Source organism: Aythya ferina (genome assembly GCF_964211825.1).
Source record: "Aythya ferina genome assembly, chromosome: 7".
Taxonomy (NCBI): domain Eukaryota; kingdom Metazoa; phylum Chordata; class Aves; order Anseriformes; family Anatidae; genus Aythya; species Aythya ferina.
Window position 1 is genome coordinate 37861577 of NC_140302.1, and position 19162 is coordinate 37880738.

At 42.7% G+C, this 19162-nt stretch overlaps 1 protein-coding gene across 5 annotated transcripts in view; it reads left to right on the forward strand.

Annotated features, from left to right (window-relative positions):
* The first annotated feature begins 3377 nt into the window (after positions 1 to 3377).
* Positions 3378 to 19162, forward strand: part of ALDH18A1 (aldehyde dehydrogenase 18 family member A1) — a 36333-nt gene continuing 20548 nt past the window's right edge. Inside the window, exons 1-5 of one of the 5 annotated variants that reach the window (XM_084526553.1) lie at positions 3378 to 3998; positions 12649 to 12772; positions 15893 to 16116; positions 17515 to 17664; positions 17755 to 17859. In XM_084526553.1, coding sequence (XP_084382679.1) covers positions 12679 to 12772; positions 15893 to 16116; positions 17515 to 17664; positions 17755 to 17859 — 573 coding nt within the window. In that variant the 5' untranslated portion in view covers positions 3378 to 3998; positions 12649 to 12678. Of the gene's footprint in view, positions 3999 to 9031; positions 9175 to 12648; positions 12773 to 15892; positions 16117 to 17514; positions 17665 to 17754; positions 17860 to 19162 lie in introns of those variants that run through there. The other 4 variants (XM_084526552.1, XM_084526554.1, XM_084526551.1 and 1 more) reach the window with 4 other exon arrangements.

Here is a 19162-nt window from a genome sequence, read left to right on the forward strand (position 1 = left end):
AGGTATTCAATTGAAATTTTCTTGATTTAATCACTGTTTGCATTAGCAATAGTGTTACGTTAAGCGATGTAATTTGAGGTATTGCACGGACTGAAGTGTAACTGAATTTTACAGTTGTTTGTTGAGACAGCTTCCTTCCTGCTCGTGTGTATATGTGAGTGAACAGTTTTTCCTACTCAAGAAACATTCACCTGTGGCTCCAGACTGGAACAAGACTGATAATCTTAGAATCGTTCAGGTTGGAAAAGACCTCTACGATTGTCTAGTCTAACCTTTAAACTAGTACTGACTAGTCCACCACAAAGCCACACTACTTAGCTCTACATGTAATGACAGCCACTGAAGTTCTAGGTGGCACATCAGAGAGCCGTGAACAGTCTTAAAGGACAACATCAATTATTTTAGGAGGAGTTGATGGGACTAAAGATCACTGCAATACCTTACTCACCTGTGTGTGAGTACCCTACTCATCTGGGACCAGATTGTAAGTTGCTGTCTTTAAAGTCAAAGGTGATCATTTTGATATCTAGTCTGACCCACTGAATCACAAAGACTAAGGAAATCTGCTCAATCATTCCATTAAGTTAACTACTGTATATTTTAGCAAAGAATTTATTACTTATCCTAAATTCTTCAAATGGAAAAATCTGCCACATCTAATGTTGAGTAATCCAGTGGAATCAATAATAGGCCAGAAAAAGAGAAATCTGGCCTGCCTTTGACAAAATGAAGTTGTTGCTTTTTTACTTAATACTGCATTTAGCATAACTCTGTTGCTGTTCTTCATTATAACTTAAACAGAGCAGTGTACAAATGAACTGAAAAATTCTTATTTTTAAGTCAGGACATCAAAGAAGATAACCTGGATAAAACTAAACATGACCAGTATAAAACATGCATATTAGAGAGTAACTTCACATATTTAACTTTGGAAAATCAGTTCTGATTGTTTGCATGGATTATTAGCTTGGACAGAATCCTGTTCAAGTGACTACTGCTTCCATTGCTCCTGATTCTGAAGGAGGCTACGTATGTTCTAGTGTTAGATGGGGTTGGTGATAGTACCAGTACAGCAATGAGCTTTTATATTAGATAGGTACGGTTGAGAAGCCTCTTCTAGGTCTTTGGAAAGCTTTTAGCCGCACACATTTGAAGAGTAGATCATGTCCTCTTATGCCCCTAGTATTTTTCAATCCACAAAGTTAATTTATGGGTGAGAGTAACTTAATTGAAGAAAGAGTCAGTTGGAGAAACTTGCGAGTCATCACGCTGCTGTGTCAGGACACAGCTTTAATTAAAAGAACATGGTGAATATGGCAGCTTTTTTTCTGGCTTACTGCAATAATCCAATTAGGTGATTAGAGGGACTTTTTTTATTCTACAAGCTGCAAAGACAGCTAAGTGCTGTAATAATGTGTCACCTTACTATTACAATTCTTTCATATTCCTAGCCTCTAATATGTCACTTTCTCTAGCACATTTTTGCTTCCTCTGAAATACCGTTATGACAGAAAATAGAGCTGGAAATAGCATTGTTCATAACTTGGTCAAGCCTGCTTTAAGGTACGCTCAATTGTAGATGTTCCATACCACATAGTTGTGGGGTTTAGAGTCCACAATTTCCTATGACAGTTTATGTTGGTGTCTACCTTGTTGTGTTTGTATTTCCCCCTACTGTCTGAACTTAAATGACCTCTACCAGTTGAGTATCAGGGAGCAGTATGACAGTGTCACGCAAGGCAACGTTCATAAAATAATCAGGAGACTCTTATGCCAGATATGTAGAATAGGGTTTCTTGTTTGGCATATTTTTTGTAAAGCCCCAGCTGAAACTGCTGCAGAAATCGCTCAGTGGGGGATGCCAAAGAGGCATGTAAATATGCTGTTTTCCATGGGCGCTTGACTGGTGTGTTATATACTCTGTGTAATAAATGGCTCAGTTTTCAAAATAGGACTATAATCAAAGTTTACAATTTATTAAAGGAACAGAGGTAAGCAAACAGCGCTGGGTGCGCCGGGAGTCTCTGCTCCACCAGGACGCACACCAGTTACATCAAGCAGCTGATTTTTATGTTCCTAGGCTGATACATATTCATTACTACTTCTAAAAAAAAACAGGGTTATTATAATTAGTTTCCGGAATCCAAACCCTCCTACTGGAGCATGCGTATCAGTCTCTGGTGGTCCCTCTGGGGGTCTCTCGTGCTGAAGGCTCATAGTCTTCCTCCCTCTTGTCCTTCTCCTTTGTCCGACTTGGCTGTATGTCAGAGACTTGTGCAGCGTCCCCTGCAAGCTTTGTCTTTTAGTTGTTTTTCAGCTCTCCCCGTCTCCTTAATCTCCTGGCCAGATAGCAAAGACTTGCATAGTGTCCCATGCAATAGTCATAATAGTTAGCAGTTATTCTGAACCCCCCCCCCAGATATCAGAGACTCCAAGGAAAAGTCTACAAATACATTTCCCTTCAAGCTCTCTTTTGACACAAATTGCTAAAACATTCCTTTGCAAGATACAAGAATTATATACATTAACCACTCTGTTTTTCTTAGACTTGTCGTTATACAAGGGTAGGTAAGACAGAAGGTCACATTCATCATACCATGCGGCCCTAGCATTGTTCCATACTGACACGAATCAGATGAACATACCTCACATCTGTGTCAAAGGACTGAAACAATGCTGTGTAATTCCTCTCCTGTTAGTATTCTATCTGCATCCACCTCTCCAGTGTGTCATGTTTTGAGGCTGTAAGTCTGTTTTTACACTGTCCAAGTGAAGTATGCAATGTTGGACTACAAACTAGAAGTGGAGTTGCCAAAAGTTAATAAAATATATTGTCAGTAGCTATGTGAATTAGGCTCCCCTCCCGCTTTTGATTAAGATTTCTCTATGGGGTTGTTTTATTGTTGCCACAGTGGGAGTCAATATTGGTGAATGTTTTTATTCTTGTGGTACTCTGAATATTCTTACGGACAGCTCCTTGCTTTTATCACAGATTTTTTTTTTCAGGCAAACAGATATGGTAAGAATCCAAATACATATTCTGCAATCCCTCTTTCTATAATGTAAGAAAATACAGAAAAAATAAAGAAAATGTAGAAAAACTAAAGGAGGCATGTTAAAATTACTGACAGCTCCATAGCGTGCTTCTGATTTCTTCAGGCGCAAAGTAAATGACTCCGTTAAATGTGGCCAAATTTTAGCCACCGTTTGCTACTGTAGGGCTTGTAGCAAAAGGAGAGATGTCCCACGTGCCGTTTCCTGTGCTTGCCTTTTTCATCAGGCTCAACTTACTTTTCTACTAAGCCACTGCCTATTCACGCACTTTTAGAATTATTATCAAAAATAAATAAATGTGATCCTCCAACACGCTTTCGGACTTCCTCAAAAGATCGTGTCCGAGCGCCAAGGGGCGCCCCACCCGCCGTGTTACAAACGGCGCTGCCGGCGGCACCTCGCACCCGAAGCGTGCCCGGACCGCCGAGACCGACCGGCACGGCCCCGACCGCCGGGTCTCTCTGGCGCAGCTCCGGGCCCTGTCTCACGCAGCCTCGCTATCGCCGCGCCCCGGGGGCCAAGCGGGAGGCGCGGGGGGCCGTTTCCGCAGCGCTCGCGCTCGAAGGCGGCGCGGTGTCTGCAGCGGGAAGACTCGGTCAACGCCGAGGAGTCCCCAGGACGCACCTCCTCGCGCCTGCGGCCGCGGCCCGGCGGGGGGCGCAGCCCGGGGAGGAGCCGCCGGTGCGCCAGGGGGTGGTGCGGGGACGGGGCCCCGCCGCGCTCCGCCGAAGCGCCGCCCCCGCCCTCAGCAGCAGCAGCTCGGCCGAGCTCGGAGGGAGGCGGGAAGCGCCGCTGGCGGAGCCGCCGGTGCTCAGCCGCCGTCCCGCTCGGCCCCGGCTGTCCCGGAGCGCGCCTCCTGCCGCCGGCCCGCTCCGCAGAGCGCTCTCCCGCCCGAGCGCCTCCCCCCGGCCGGAGCGCGCCGCCGGCGGCAGGAGCCCGGCCAGGTGCGTGTGGAGCTCGAGCTCGGGGGCGGCTGGCGGGGCCGCAAGCGGTGCGGTGAGGCGAGGCGCGCGCTGCTGGCCTGGCCGGGCTGGGCTGGGCCGCCCGGCGCGCGCTCCGCGGTGGCCGCGCTGCCGGCGGGAAGCCGCGGTCGCGAGGTGCGGCCGGTGCCGGTGCCGGAGCCGGAGGGGGGGCGGGGCGCGGGGCGGGGCGTGTGGCTGCACCGCCTCCGCTTGAGCGCCGCGGGGACCCGGAGGGCGTGCGGCCGGCGCTGGGCCCCGCTCGGTCCCCGCTCTGCGGCTTGGGGTCAGGAGCCGCTGCCGTGGCTCGCTGCTCTCCCAGGAGCCCTCGTTGCTCCGCAGCGAGCCAAGCCTTGCGGCGGTTGAGGTACGCCCCGTGGGGTGTGCGATGTGCTGCCTGCGTCTGGAGGCGCCCCATCCTCCCGGTCTCAGGTTTTCTTGAGACAAGCGTGTAGGCTTTGTTTTACATTTTCTTGATGGCCACAGAGCAGTGCTGCTACGTGGAGTCATTGGCAGAGTGAAGCTGCTGTTTGGATCTCTGCAAGCAGTAGAACCAATAAGTAGCACCAATAAGAACTGTACTGACTTCGTTCTTCTGGAATTTTGCAAAAGCAGAGCTGTAGCACTGTGAGGCTTTCTCTTTCTTTGCCAGTCTCTTATGCCTACCGAGAACATTTCTCCATGCCCAAAGAAAACATTTAAACCCTCCTGACACTTGCGTGAGACATAGGAGTTCTTACCTATGTTTTGTCTTAACACTTGGTGATAAGCCTGTGTTGGTTGCATAGCATTTCTTCACAGGATCAGTTTTTGTAAGAAGAAACCTGATAGCTCTCTGAAAGAAGTAATAAAACTGCAGATAAAGGAGACTTGATGACCAAAACTTACACAGATTTCCCAAAACCCTCAGCAACTGTCTCTGTACTATGAAGTCAAGGACAGTTTTATTTTCTGAAATGACAAATAACTAAAATGCTTCCTTAAATGTTTGTACCTGTGTTGCCTCTATACCCTTAAAAACACTGGGTACTTCAAAGTCTCTGCCTTCTTTCTCTTGTCAGATTTGCTCTTGACAACATTGAAAAGCATCTTATAAAGGGTTAACATTTTCTTCTTTCTGTTTTGTAGTAAAGTATTTATATTTAGGCACTTTAGAAAGGGCATTACCTTTTCTGTGTTTGTGTTGGTGAAAGTTTTTTCCTTCAAGTTCTGTATGGATTTATTAGTTTGTGTGCTGTACTGCTTTCCTCTTCTAAACTACTCTTTGCCAGGGTTGTTGAAAGTAGCAGAGTGATCATCTCCCAGGCTTTTTCAGGTAATTTTTCAGGTGCTCTTCTTGCTGTTGTATTGGTAGGAATATGAAAGCGATAGTATTTTCACAATTTTCTACAGTATCCAGGGAAGAAAACCGCTGAGAGTCACTGTAGATGATACTCTGAAACATCAGTTTGAGGTGTTAGTGGCAGTCAAAAAGCAAATAGAATGTTAGAAATTACCAGGCAAGGAATGAAGTGCAAAATGAATATATCATTTGATGTATTCATTTATATCGTTTGATATATCATTTGATGTATCATGACCATATGTATCATGCCACTATAAATACATGCTCCAACCAACTCTGAGCATCGTGTGCTGTTCTGGGCTCGTTTTTCTGCCTAACATGCTGTACTTGTTTGAGGTTAGTGGGGGAGGTCAAGGAAAAGCAGTGCACATGATCATAGGTATGAAATAGCTTTTGTTTAAGAACAGCAAGAGCATTGTAAACAGCTTTATTAGTGGCAGTACAGTCTCAGGAATTGCTGTGTTTCTCTTCTGCTGGTGCTACTGCTCATGTGATTGTGTAGTCAGGTGGGTTGGTTGGTCTCTGACCAGAACATTAGTGATAAAGCTGAACACTGGTTTAAGGAGTGGGATGGGAGCTGTAGCTTTGAGAAGGAGGGGTGGCAAAACTGACAATTCTGGTGACAGAACTGTTTAGGAGCAACTTGAGCACTGCAGCCACAATTCACGTGCAGGAATGAGAAGGTGCGTGTTACAAGTCTGTAAGATACTAAGTGGTGTGGAGAAAGTGGATAGCCCCAGTCACACAAAGATAGAGACCAGGGGAGTGTTTAGGTAGTTTTAATCGTTTTCTTGTCACACCCATATACTTTATTTGGGCATCTGATGGAAACTGCTGTCATACCAATTTTTTGGGGGTAAGTTTTTCCCCATTAGGATTGGGTGTTGGCTTATCCCTGGTAGAAACCAAACACCTTCTTTATTCTCCCCAACCACAAAAGAATAAGTAAACACATCATTGTGAGGACAGAGAATAAAAAAAGAGAGGTAGGTAAAGGCTTAAAAATAAGGAACTGGAGGGAATGCCATCAGGATACTGATAAATGCTGTTTTAAGTGATACTCTTCATGGAGAAGTGACAGGACAAGGACCTATAAATAAATCATACAGCTGGTGATTTTTCCTTGTCTTTCTTCTCAGGATGCTATGGTTTTCTGGCTTAAAGACCGCTGTAAGGCAGTTGTTGAAGAGGTTCCACAATGGGGCCTTGGATACAAAGGGTATGAATAAATAATTTAGAAGGGTGCAAAACTGCATCTAAAGCTTCTATAATACGTGGTGGAGGAGCTGATAGGGTACTAAATGTAGATATCAGTCTTTGTCCGGGAATATTGAACAAGACTGTAGACTTCAGTTTACATTTTTCAAATTTCTTTTCTTTCTATCCTTCTGTTTCTCTGGCTACATTTACTCGTGAATATGAATGTGTGTCCAGGTACTGAATTTTCATCTTGTCATTCAGGACACTAGTGTCAGTATATTAGCCAGAGCTATAATAAAATCTTTATTCCGTCTCCATTGCTTTCCTGAACGACTTTTGATGCTTGTACAGCTTTGATTTGATGATTTGATGGCTGTAGGGAAACTGATACAGGACTGAGATTTTAGCTCTGTTGTCTTTATCTTTAACAGCAGGTGGAATCTGATGTTTCACTGTTTGGTTTTGAGAACAGGTTTTAGAGGAAAGTAGCCAGATTTGATCCAGGCAAGAGTAGAGTGGTGATGCTAAGAGGAGGGAAATAAATGAAAGATGCTAACTGACCCTGTCTCTAGGTTTCATAGTGATGACCAGCACTTGAATAAATTTACCTGTGTCCTCATGTAGTAATCTGGATTAAAACACCTATTCTTTCTTGGTTTTGCTTGTTTTTGTTCAATTAGAGAAAAATGCAAACCTTTTGTTTAGAGATATACCTACCTATAATTGTAGCAATTGTACCTAGGACTGAAGGTGGACTGTAGCATGCTGGCCTACACATACTGTTACTGCCACCAGGATGGTTCTTTGGCCTTTTTTTTGAAGATGATGCTCTGCTTGAGATTTCTCAGTGTTCACTACCCTTAACTATCTGAAACCAGTTTTTCATTGCTGACTTCCTTATGTGTTTGTTGTACACTGAAGTAAATTACTGCTCATCAGGCAGGAAATCTAGGATTCTTTGCTGTTAACAAGCATCCTTCTGTAAAAGCACTCAGTTTTGTTTGGTAAAGGGAAGGTTTTTGTTTATTTTCTCATACCGATTCTTCCTTTATTTCAGTGTGTGAAGAGCAAAAGCAGCTCTTCAGTAGCTGAAGGTGTTGCGGGGAACCTTTTGCTTTTTATTTAGAAGCACGGTTCAAAGGAGTTGCATGTGCTAAAAAGTGGACAGATCAATCTAAAATAAGGGCATTCCTGTTTCTTGTTATGTGTTTAAAAATAAAATTGAAGGCTTAGCAGCTTTTTTTTTTTTTTTCTATGTTATGCTATTGGCCTCATTAATTGCCGTTCTGCCTCTTCACTTGTGTCTGAATCACCATCATTCTGGTGCTGTCTGTATTCTACATTTGTACACATCAGGATTCTTTACCTTTGCTAATAACTGTAGCGGGGAGAAGGTGAAGCAGGGCATATGTGTGCTATGATGAAACCAAATTCCACTTCCAGCAATGTGGAAATCTTCAGATAGCCTTCTAACAAAGTGGTGTCCATATATTTATTTTGGGGTTGAGGGGGGGCAGTTTCTTTTCCTTTCTGTAGAGACAGTGGAATCTTAATCTCAACCAATTGTGAGTTTGGTCTTCTATAAATTCTTGTGACATAGAGGTTGTTGTGAGCTTCCCTATCCCTCTAATATTGTTCAGGGTTTGAAATTTTCTCCATGGATGTAAGACTTTCAGGTGAGTTTCTTTCCTGATTCTAGAGGACGATGTGTTGAGAATTTAAACAGACAAACAAACAACAAAATACAAAAACAGGGAAACTCCCACCACTTACTGTCTTGTAACGACATGAGAATTGGTGCTGGTGGAATTTGTTTATTGCAGTAGGAAAATAGGAATATGACGGTGGTAAAATAAATGCAGACAGGAGGCAAGTATAACCAGTATCTGAGTTGAACTGAAGAACTGCTGTGAATTTTGTAATGCCTTTCAAGATGAGAAACTGTAGCATTTATGTTTTTTGCGAAATGTGGCGACAAGTGCTTTCTTGGTTAATTCAGAAATGAATGCAAATAGGGCGTGGGAGGTAAATGAAGAGCAAAGCCAACACTCTAGCCCTAGTGAAGAGGTTTGGGACTCAGTGGAGAAAACATAGGAAGTAGGGGCTGATGGAGGTGAATCCACTCTCAAACGTTTGGCTACATAGACACTTTCATCTCCTGTCTGCATCAGAGTGCAAACATCTGAGAACAGGGAGAATTGAGGTCAAGGGAAGCTGGATGGGGAGTTGCCTGGGCGGCCTGTGCCATGGGTAGGGCTGTCTGGACTGGTCTGGGACTAGACAGAAAACAGTTGTTAATGCTGTAACTGTAAAGCCCTGGATTTTGTGCTGCAACGTGGAGTAGAATTACATCATCTGCTGGGACAGCGGGATGGGAAGGTGTGCACTCTTGCTGGGAGGGATGAAGCCGCAGTCGCGGAGGTTACGTCAGCTGGCAGCCGGCCTTCAGCCTGTCGGTGCCGTGCTGATGTGGCTCGTGCTGCTGGGGATTGGCTGCGCTAGGCCGGCCGCCTCTGCCTTCCGCGGCCTGCGCGGAGCTCGGTCTTGTCTGCTTCCTGGCACCCTGCGGCTGCTGCTTCTCTTGGGCAGTGTCACGGCTTCAGCAGCAGGGGACAGGTATGGTGATCCAGGTGGATCTAAGTGTTCAGACAAGGGCTGGCACCTGTAGGTGTCACTGATAACTGTGCAGCAAGTAATTTGCCTGCTGTTGTGTTTTGCTAAGCTAAAATCCTGCCTGTGCTTGAGCAGGATCTGCTGCTTGCCTGTAGTGTGGATTGCTCCATTCCTCAGCTTGCCCTCTCTGCAGGCAGGCTGCTGGAGGTTCTAGTGCCATCTCCAGTGCTGTTGCCATACAATGCTGTCTGTGGTGCTTAGCCTGTTTATATACGAGATTGAACAAAAGGGAGCAGTACTGAAATTGTGTGGACATTAGCTTCTGCAGTACTTCAGGCTGAAAGTATTAGAGCAGATTTTACTGGTCATGACAGGTTTTTATTCAGCTGTACGTGGCAATGGCTACAGACTGTCGTGACCACACTGTCCAGCTGGAATGGATTCTTGGTAGAAAAGAATTGCATGATATATGTTCTCTCTGTGTATTAACTTCTATAAACTCTGTGTATAAATTTTATGTGTGTAAAGTTCTGGTCAGAGCTATTTGTGAACTGTTCTAAAGACACTGTATTTGAAGCTTTTCTTTATTTTAGTTCATTCTCCTGAAATGGCTTCCCTCTGGGAAGGTTTCTTGTTTTTGAGATAGACTAAGAGATGCAGATTTTTTTTTTCTTACAAAAGTTTTAGTTTGTAAATTAACAGAGTTGTTTACATAACAAAAAGTCACAAATGTTACAGAGGACTTTTTCTTGTGTTATGGTAGAGAATTGCTTCATTAAAATCATGTGTTTTTTCCTGGGAACTTGATTTACCTCTGCTTTGTTGCTTAAATGTAGTACGGGATAACTCTTTCTATAGGACTTTTTTTTTTTTCATATGTGGAATGTCCTGAACACTTAATTGAGATATGGGTCTTTATATATAAAAGTGTGAAAAGTTTATTTAAACTTATTTTATCTACTTGCATTAAATGGGTGTGGACATCCCATGGGCTTTTAGCTAACAAACTGAAAAAAAAAAAATCCAGTGTCATAGATTGTTGTTGTTAAAAGCACCAATTCTAGGATTTGAGACCTTCATTCCACTTCAGACTTCCTGGGAAGGTGACTTAAGTCTCTTTACACTGATCTGGAACAGAATCCAAGTGTGTTGGGGTACTTAATAGCTCCTTAGAAATTACTAATTTCATAAAAACTAGCCAATAGTAATGCTATCTATGAGAGATGATATAAGGATAACTTTTATTGGCTTGGAGGTACGATGAGAGTGGTATTTTTAAAAGACTGTTTTGGAGACTAGTTTGGTGAGATTAGGTTTTCTTAGCAATGACAAAAAGATTTAAAGTTGATGCTAGAGTTTTGTACCTAAATAATGCATTTTGCATTTCTTTTTATTGGACCCCCCCCTACCCTCTAAGGCAGAATTTTTGAGGTTGTGGTGTGGGATGTTTTGTTGTTGTTTTCTGTTGATGGTGGTTTTATTTTTAATTTTTTAGCTTTTTGTTGTTGTTTCTTACTGTATTCAGTAAAACAATCCTGGTATGGAAATACTGTAAATGATGTCGGAATGGAAAGTGAGCATTGAAATAAATTCTAAATCCCTGACTCAGTGTGGGGAGAGAAAGGAGTAGTTCTGCAACCTGAGGGAACTGGGGGTGTTTAGTCTGGAGAAAAGGAGGCTAAGGGGAGACCCTCCTACCCTGAAAGGAGGTTGTAGAGAGGTGAGTGTTGGTCTCTTTTCTCAGCTGACAAATGATAGGACACAGAAAATGGCCTCAAGTTGTGCTGGGAAGGTTTAGGACAGATATTGGTATGAATCTCTTCACGGAAGGGGTGGTTGGGCATTGGAACAGGCTGCCCAGGGAGGTGCTGGAGTGGCCATCCCCAGAGGTGTTTCAGAGACGTCTAGTGGTGCTTTGGGACGTGGTTTAGTGGCGGATAAAAGAGCTGCCCTTTGCCAGTCCATGTTTTCAGGAGCTGTTGGACAATGAGCATCCCCTAGAGGTGAAATGAAGAGCCTACTGGGAAGACAATGGCTGACACTGGATGGATGGCAGGGTGAACTTCCAGGTAGGACGGTCAGACAGATATTTGGACAGTAGAAATTGTACCTCCCAGAGGCACATGCCTGAAATAACTGGTAAGTGACAGAGGATCTCTGGAGAGTTCAAGCAGGGAATGTCTGGTCAGTACCCTTTACCACCTCCTTTAAATTTGCCCTGTTATGAGAAGGAATCTTTGACTACTTGCTCAGCTCTGTCATCTGCTCTGTGTCCTTTGTCTGCCTCATCCTTCCAGTGGTCAAGGCTGCTGTTTCAGGTGAAATACAGAACTGGAGAGGTGTAATAGGTTAATGTAGTTACAATGCCATGCTATCTGATCTTTACTAGCCAAAAAAAAGAATCATTACCTGCTGGTGCATGCCTTGTCTTATGTAGAGGTGTATACTTTGGTAAGGATTGTAATGAAGCATAGTAACGATAAACTGATGCAGGGTAATTAAGCAACTTCAAGTGTTCATAATGTTTGCTTATGTGTAGGCCAGAACTGCCAGGCACTGTATTTGTCAAGGTAAGTATATCAGAAAACTGCTGTTACAGTTGCTATGAGGTCTTTTTGTTTTCTATTCAATACCCTCCCCCTACCACAGCTTGTGCAATGTTGTTTGCCCTGTCTGGTCCAGTGGTGTGGAGGGATGGATTGAAAGCAAGTGAAGGAAGCAAAATTTTATAAAAGGGGAAGGAGAAGTGTCATGGCTAAGGCACAATCCAGGAGAACTGGATTCATATTCATTACCTTTGTTTTCTTTGTGATACTAGGTGCATTACTTCAACTTAGACCTGTAATAGGAAACTGCTTATTGTGTATCCCTCAGTTACTGGGTACTTGCTCCAGTGGCTTTAGTGTTAAGAGTATCCTGAGAACTTAAAAGTTCAGTCAAGGGAAACTAATGCCAAATACCTTGCAAATCAGTGTCCTTACTTGTAGTCAGGGTTAATATCTTGCCATTTGGTAGTGATCAGTGAAAAATGAACCAGCATATCTTCTACACTGAATAGGGCTGTGATTCATGAGAATTATATGCTCTGAGTAGATGCTCTGTAGTGAGGTGTACAGATGATCCAACTTGTGTCCAGTTTTTTTCCTCCAGGCTTCATGGACAAAGTTACAACGTTTTTTCCATTGTAGGTACATTCACTAATAGTCTATTCCCTTCTTGGGGAACTCTGTTTTGTTCTTCATCTTTAATAATAATCTTCTGCCAGCAGGTATGGAACAGGAGCATTCAGATCTTCTAAGTCACAGTATGAGACTGAGGAGAATGGGCTGTCTCTTGCACAGGGAAATTGCATTAAGACTGTACAGGACAAGGAAGAGTTCTGGGGGGGGGGTTGGTTGGGGAGGAGAGAAATACAGATGGAAATTCACTGATATTTAACCAGTTTCCTTCCCCCCCACCCTTCCTTTTAACTTGCAGATATCCTTGATTTGCAGAAGGCATCTCAAAATGTTGTGTCGAGCTGCTCTGAGCCCTCTTGTCCGTTCCCCTGGATGGTGCTTTGTGTTGCCGCCGCATGCCATCGCAGCCATTTCCCGTTTCTGTATGTATGAGAGAAAGCACACGTTTCTAATAATGTTAGTCAGTATGTGTCTGGGCGTGTCTATGCTTTTTCTGTGTTGGAAGTTAAATCACCTCATTAACATAATTCAAAACTTACAACCTCTGGAGTGAGCTGCAATTGAAGCTGTACTCTCTTACTGTTACTTTCTTCCTTAACTGAGTATTATGGAGCTGGGTGTCTTCAGAGGTTGTATTTCTCATTCCGACATATTTCAAGTAAATAATCCCATTGTAAAAGCATTTCTTTTATTTTAAAATATAAGGATATTTTAAAATAACCTGATCTGTTCATAGAAAACATGGTCTGATGATACCTGCTCCCTATCCACATTTTCAGTCCGCAGATGTCTTGAATAAGGCAAGTATTGCAAGGTGTAAAGCTAAAATTTCTTTGGATTAGGTAAAAGTAGAAACATGCAAGGAAACTTGCAGGAAGCCTGAGTATAAATACATAGGTGCCCTGTAGATAGTGGTTAAGAATACGACATGTTTATTGTTGTTCCCTGTTCTGTTATGAAAATCTGACTTGAGAGGGCCATTCTCTATTTCAGACCCCTAATCAACTAGAGTGAAGGCAGGGATAGACTGACTCTACTGGATCAAGACAGTATCTGGAAAATTATGGAATAAAAATGTTAACTGTTTGTTACCAATGCATGCAAGATTTTCATTTCTCGTTAGGTTAACAGTTCTCTTTTGTGCATATTCATATGGATTATTAAATCATTAAAAATCTTTTTTTTTTCTTTCTTCGAGATATAGCTCTGTTGAATTCCGCATTTGTAGCATCTCTAAATATAACACATTTTCCAAAATCAGTAAACTAGTCATAGTTAATGTTGTGAAAACTATTCCTTAGCATTGACAATAGTCAGTATTCAGTATTGGAGCAACTCTAGTTACTTCATCAGTTGCATTCCAAGGCTGAAGTGAGAATTTATTACAGGTTTCCCTTGTTCTCCAATATTTCTGTTGTGATCCTGTTCAGCTTGTGTGTATTTTGAAATTCTGCATCTTTACTCCTGGGAAACAAGCCTCATGCAGGTCACAAAAAAGGATCTGCAGTGCCACATACTTAAGTCTTGCTTGTTTTCCCTTTTTTAAGGAATTGAAATGGTTGATAAGGTACTGGATGTGAAAAAAATGAATGCTTAGGAACTGTTTAGTCCAAAATGTTGTCAGGATGGCTATATCAACTTCGCCCTAATTGAATATGAAACAAATCAGTGGATTTACATCATCAGAAATGTTTTGCATATACATGTATAACATTAGAGCTGATTTCACTTCTCACTGTAGTGCAAAATAAATTTTAAAAGCGTGTTTGCACAGTGATAGAGCCAGGTTAGCAATTAGGACTTAATGAAAGATGAATGAAATCTGCTCATTCCAGAACTACTGCCTTTCTCCTTGTCTCTGAAAAACGTGATTTATCTTCAAATACTGGTTATCTCCCAACAGCTGCCTTCTTTTAAGCTTCTAAACCTTGGAGCTCTTGCTGAGAAAACTGAAAACACTAAAATTGTTCTTACTTTCTGGTCATACCATGTAGGATAGACAAATACTACATAGTAATGTATAATACTGAAAGAATAGTTAAATTGAACTCTTTTACCTATTCTTCCATATACGTATATTACAGTCTTTATTCACATTCACAACTATTCCTTCGTGAAAATGAGTGGCAAATGAAATTAATCTCCAAATTCTGTTTTCTGCTTCCTATAAAAATGTGGCATGTTGGCATAGCCCTCAGTTAGGATTATTTAAGCTTCTTTCTTGTGTATAATGAACAAAATAGGTTTATTATGTAAAACATTGTTAAATGCCAGGCTTCTCTTTTCTGTAGCACTGTGTTATATCTGTCTTAACTCCAGCAGAAGTAACAATATAAAAAAATTTATATTGCTTAGGACTGAATGTGTGCCATCTTTTGACTATGATGCACTTTTGGCTATTTATGCTATACTCTGGGTCCACGTTTTTTTTTTTTTTTTTTTTTTTTGTAACAATGTCAGATTTTTTTTTTTTCTTTTACTGTAGCAATATTTGAGACTGCCTAACAGTTGAACTGGTTTAATGTAATTTCTGAATAATAATGTGCAAAAAATAGGTGGAGAATAAGGCAATGTCATAAAAAATATTTTTAAAGTAATGTTGCTTATCATACTCCTCCTTATGCCTTTACACACACTTTGCAGATAATCTTATCTGTACCACTCCCTCTTCAGAGACAGTTCACTGGCTCTGCAAAACTTTTTACAAAGTATATTGAAGTGCTTCCATTCTGCTTTCATGCCTTCAGCTTACCTTGGTATTTTGTGTGTTTGGGTCAACACCTTTGTCAATTAGAAATTATCCAGACTGTTGCTTGTGATTTGTACCTTAACAGTCACTATTCTGCCTAATGTGCTGTGCTGATGATAGTAGACTGGTTTGTCTTACAGTCCTTGGACAGCTTTTTGAAAACACAGATTTTGCTGAGAAATACTCCCTTGCACGTTGTTTTAAATGAGGTGCAAGTCTTACACTTGTTGTATCTTACCCCAGTAGTGCTATGACTGGTTCTGCTCCCTCCAATGCCTGTTTATCCTGTGGAAAGGTGACTTCTTACGTCCATCATCCCCCTTCCGCTGCCCCCAGCTGAGCAATGTGAGAAAGGGTCTGGCTTACAGACTGTGAGATGTATTTCTTTTCTTTCCTAGCTTTCTGCAGTGGATGAAAACTCTCTAGTTGAATCTAATGAGGCATGGCAAAGGAGAGTGTTTTTAAAGCTACCACATTTATTGTTTTGTTGTGAGCTGTATGGGCTCTTTTACAGTGTCCTTCAGTTTGCTTTTCTAGATGCCCAGAGTCAAAGCTCTAATGTATGGGATATTGCTTTATATACCTTAGCAAAAGTTAGTGCTGCTCAGAAATTATTCATTCTCACTTTATTTCAGTGACCTCAAAGCTGGCTTCTCATTCCCAGTCACTGAGAAGTGTGTATTGTGGGCTATAGCCTTGGAAAAAGAGGAAGTGTTACATGACTTAAGGGACTCGGAAGTCTGAATGAAACGCTTAAAAACTGTTTTTTTTCTTCTTCTTTCTTTAACTGCAGATATCCTTCGCCATAATCAAAGATTAAGGAATGAATCCATCCGTTATTGGAGCAATATCCCATTTATCACCATGCCACTCAGCCGTGCACATGGCAAATCATTTGCACACCGCAGTGAGCTGAAGCATGCAAAGCGGATTGTAGTGAAGCTGGGTAGTGCTGTTGTGACTCGAGGAGATGAGTGTGGCTTGGCCCTTGGGAGGCTGGCATCTATAGTGGAGCAGGTAATTTTGTAACTGAAATGGAATGGTTTTAACTTCAGACACCTGGAGACTGTTGAATGGCAGAGAAGATTGTAGGAAAAAAATAATCATAAAACGGTTACAACTTTTTAAAGAAACGCATTGGCCTTTCTCTTTTTCATCCCCTTGTGCTGTGGTAGTGTACACCTTGTAACTCAGTAAATAAACAAGTATGGTGGGTTGACTCCCGCAAGCTGACTGACATCCAGGTAGTCCTGGCACAATGGCTGCTTGGAAAGTCATCTTCTTACCTCCCTCACCGTCTGCTCTTTCATCTTTTGTTACCCTACTTTTATTTATGAGGATGATGTTATATTGTATGGAATATCCCTTTGGCAGGTTCACGTCAATGTGCCAGCTGTGTCTCATCTGAATTTCTTGCCCACCCTAGCCTATTTGCTGGCATGAGGCAGAGTAGGGAAAAAGAAAGCTTTGATGCTCTGGAAGCACTATTCAGCAATAGCCAAAACATCGGTGTGTTATCAACACTGTTTTAGTCCCCAAATCCAAAACAGTTTCATGTGGGCTTCTGTGAAGGAAGTTAACTCTGTCTCAGCCAGACTCAGCACAGAAGGAGATACTCTGACAGTGAGCTGTTTTTTTTTTTTTTTAATGCAACAGATAAGACATGACTCAGGCACTGGTTGAATCTTGTGGGAATATGGCACTGAAGTATATGAATTCTGTAGAAAGAATAAAAACTTCTTGATTACTTGAGCATTTGCAGACTTCTTCCAGTAAAAATCTTGAAACTTCATTACTTGTAGGAAAAGCTGATGGGATCAACAAACAGATTGGTCCTGCAAAATGAAATGAAGATTTTGGGGGGATTGGATATGTCTTCTATGGGAAGTGAGGTTCGCATAACACATTATATTCTTGTAAGACATTTAGCTTTAGGACTATGAAAGTAACTTGGCCAGATACGTGTCTGGATGAAGCAGTAAAAAGCTGTACTGTCAGAGTTAGCTCTACAGTAAAATAAAAGCTCTTGGAATGGATGGTAGATAAGAAAGTTGGGGATATGGCTTTTCTGTACTTTATCTTTCATTATCTATGGCAATGGAGGTAGAGGGCCAAGAGTTATCGAAATGTTGCTATGTAACATGTATTCTGAAGGTTCAAGCATGATTGTCATAAAAACTGGTAGTGTGAAAAGAAAGTTTAGCAGAAGCTATGGATTGCATGCAGTCTTCTACATAGTTCCTAAGCAGTTAGGAAGGTGTACAGGAGGGTGGTTGTCTTGCTTTGTGCATCCATGAATAAGCAGAATATTTTTGTCAGCAGGAATTGGTGAGCACGTAATAGCTGTAGTACCCAGAACTGTCAGGCTAGCAATGGTCTTACTCTACATCATAATTTTGTTCTATGTACTTACAGGTGTCAATGCTGCAGAATCAGGGCCGAGAGATGATGATTGTTACCAGTGGTGCTGTAGCTTTTGGAAAGCAGCGGTTGCGTCATGAGATTTTGCTTTCTCAGAGTGTGAGGCAAGCACTTCATTCAGGCCAGAGTCAGCTAAAAGATATGGTGAGTGGTTGGTGGCAGTCCCACTTTTCCTTGAGTGTTGGGTAGAACATATTCAAGTCACTGTCTAACAGATATTCTTTATCTTTGTAGGCTATTCCAGTCTTAGAGGCCCGAGCCTGTGCAGCAGCTGGCCAGAGTGGACTAATGGCTCTGTATGAAGCCATGTTTACGCAGTACAGCATCTGTGCAGCTCAAGTAAGGGATTCCTTCTTTCCTAGGCTGACTTGCTACTTCACTTAGTGATAGCGTTGTTAGCCGGCATGGGTTCGTGAGAGGAAAGTCCTGTTCATCTAACATAATCATAGAATGGTTTGGTTTGGAAGGGACCTTAAAGATCAACTAATTCCAATCCTCTGCCATGGGCAGGGCCACCCTCCACTAGGTCAGGTTGCCCAAAGCCCCATCTAACCTGGCCTTAAACACTTCCAGGGATGGGGCGTCCACAGCCTCTCTTGGCAGCCTATGCTGGTGCCTCAACACCCTCATAATAAAGAACTTCTTCCTTTTATCTAAATCTACACTCTTTTAGTTTAAAGCTGTACCGCTTGTGCTATCACTACACTCCCTGACAAGAGTCCCTTCCCAGCTTTCCTGTAGCACCCTTTAAGTAACAGTCTGTAAAGTCTTCCTGGAGTCTTCTCTTCTCCTGGCTGAACAACCCTAACTCCTTCAGCCAGCCTTCATAGGAGAGGTGCTCCAGCTCCTTCTTGATCAACCTTGTGGCTCTCCTCTGGACTTGCCCTGATAGGTCCATGTCCTTCTTGTGCTGGGGTCACCAGAGCTCAACACAATACTCTAGGTGAGGTCTCACAAGAGCAGAGCAGAGGGGAAGAATCACCTGCTTTCACCTGCTGGCCACACTTCTTTTGATGCAGCCCAGGATATGCCTGGCTTTCTGGGCTGTAAGTGCACATTGCTGGCTCATGTTGAGCTTCTTGTCAACAATCACCCCAAAGCACTTCTCCTCAGGGCTGTTTTCATTCCATTCTCTGCCCGGCCTGTATTTGTGCTTGGGATTGCCCCAGTCCAGATGCAAAACCTTGCACTTGGCCATGTTGAACCTCATGAGGTTTGCACAGGCCCACCTCTCAAGCCTGTCAAGGTCCCTCTGGATGGCATCCTTTCCCTCCAGTGTGTCAACTGTACCACACAGCTTGGTGTCATCAGCAAATTTGCTGAGGGTGCACTCAATCCCACTGTCTGTGTCACAAAGACATTAAACGGTGCCAGTCCCAGTACTGACCCTGAGGAACACCAGGCATTACCGATTTCCACCTGGACATTGGGCCGTTGACCGCAACTCTTTGAGTGTGACCATCCGGCCAATTCCTTACCCACCAAGTGGTCCATCCGTCAAATAAACGTGTTTTCCAATTCAGAGTCACGGATGTCATGGAGAACAGTGTCAAATGCCAAACGCTTTGCACAAGTCCAAGTAAAGGATATCATTTGCTCTTCCCCTATCCAACAACGCTGTAACCACATCAAAGAAGGCCAC